At 36.2% G+C, this 1274-nt stretch overlaps 1 protein-coding gene across 1 annotated transcript; it reads left to right on the forward strand.

Moving 5' to 3' along the window:
- Window positions 1-631: 631 nt before the first annotated feature.
- LOC113475474 (N-acetylated-alpha-linked acidic dipeptidase-like protein) lies at window positions 632-1247 on the forward strand (the record flags this gene model as incomplete). Its single annotated transcript, XM_026839645.1, has 2 exons — window positions 632-899; window positions 1109-1247. Coding segments are annotated over exons 1-2 (336 nt in total), but the record flags the coding sequence as incomplete, so codon positions are not given.
- Between the last annotated feature and the right edge of the window lie 27 nt (window positions 1248-1274).

Here is a 1274-nt window from a genome sequence, read left to right on the forward strand (position 1 = left end):
ACAATAAAGACTATATATTGTATGGTTCATTCTATATGAGGTATTTTGTTTGTGCATTGGCTGTATTTAACTTGGCGCAGCTTGGCTCAGAATAATACGTGAATGGTTAAGTACACACATTTAAAAGTTTACTGTCAAAAGGACAATGGAAAACTCGTCTGTATTCAAGCAAAGCACAAAGAAGGCCGTTATTGCATTTCCTTATTTGAGGTTAACGACCCGAATTATATGCAGCGTGCAAACTGGAAAATGCTCACTGCGCGTATAGTATTACTATAGGCATATGCTGCGGTAATGGGCAACTTTGGATTAAATCCTAGATCCCATAGCGTGCCTCGCTGTAGGCCACATATAGAGTACAATTGCTAATTATATTAAGGTTATCGTAACTAATATATTTTAGTAAGTATAGATTTAATATATTTTTTATATACAGTATAGTCATATAGGCGCATTAAAAATTTATGGTAGGATGGGGTAAAGTGAGAAATTTTTTATTCCATTTCCTCGTCCCAATTGTTAACAAAAAAAGAAATATTTACATAATATAACAGCAGCCCTGCTACTCTAAAAAAAAACGTAGCGAATTGCTTAAAACACGATCAGGAAATATGGGATTTAGGTGCTAAGAGTATAATCCATCTTACCCCACGGTACTATATTTTTAGACAGCTTAAGTTGCAGGTACAGAGCAACGGTAATATGTCTAAGTCCCGGATTATTGTACTGACTGTAATAGTTTCCTTACTGGGCATTGGGCTTGGCGTTATTATCGGATATTTCGGACACCCGAACCAGAATCTGAACATTCCGGCTCCTGTTGTACCAACTGAAGACCCAACGATTAGTCAACTCCTAATGAATGAACTTAGTGCAGATAACATCAAAGAAAACTTAAGGTAAAGTAAGGTGGGGTAAGATGGGTGGGGCAAGATGGTACATGTTGTCATATGAAACAGTGGGGTCAGATGGGACATAATTTCGTTCTCTTTTCTTGCCCTATAAAGGAGTAAACAATAAATATTTGCAAAATTACCTGATTAAAATCAAAAAATGTATATATTGGTTTGTTTAAAACATAAAACTACAACATGTTTTTTTTTTACAGAACATTGACGCAATCACCCCATATTGCTGGTCGTGATCAAGACGACGTTGTACTGGTTGATTTGATTAAGCAACGTTGGTTAAATGATCTAGACTCCGTGGTCATACACCCATACAATGTCCTACTTTCTTTACCCCAAGCAAAACGATTCAAACTACATTTCGAT

This window comes from Ciona intestinalis, unplaced genomic scaffold (assembly GCF_000224145.3).
Source record: "Ciona intestinalis unplaced genomic scaffold, KH HT000563.1, whole genome shotgun sequence".
NCBI lineage: Eukaryota > Metazoa > Chordata > Ascidiacea > Phlebobranchia > Cionidae > Ciona > Ciona intestinalis.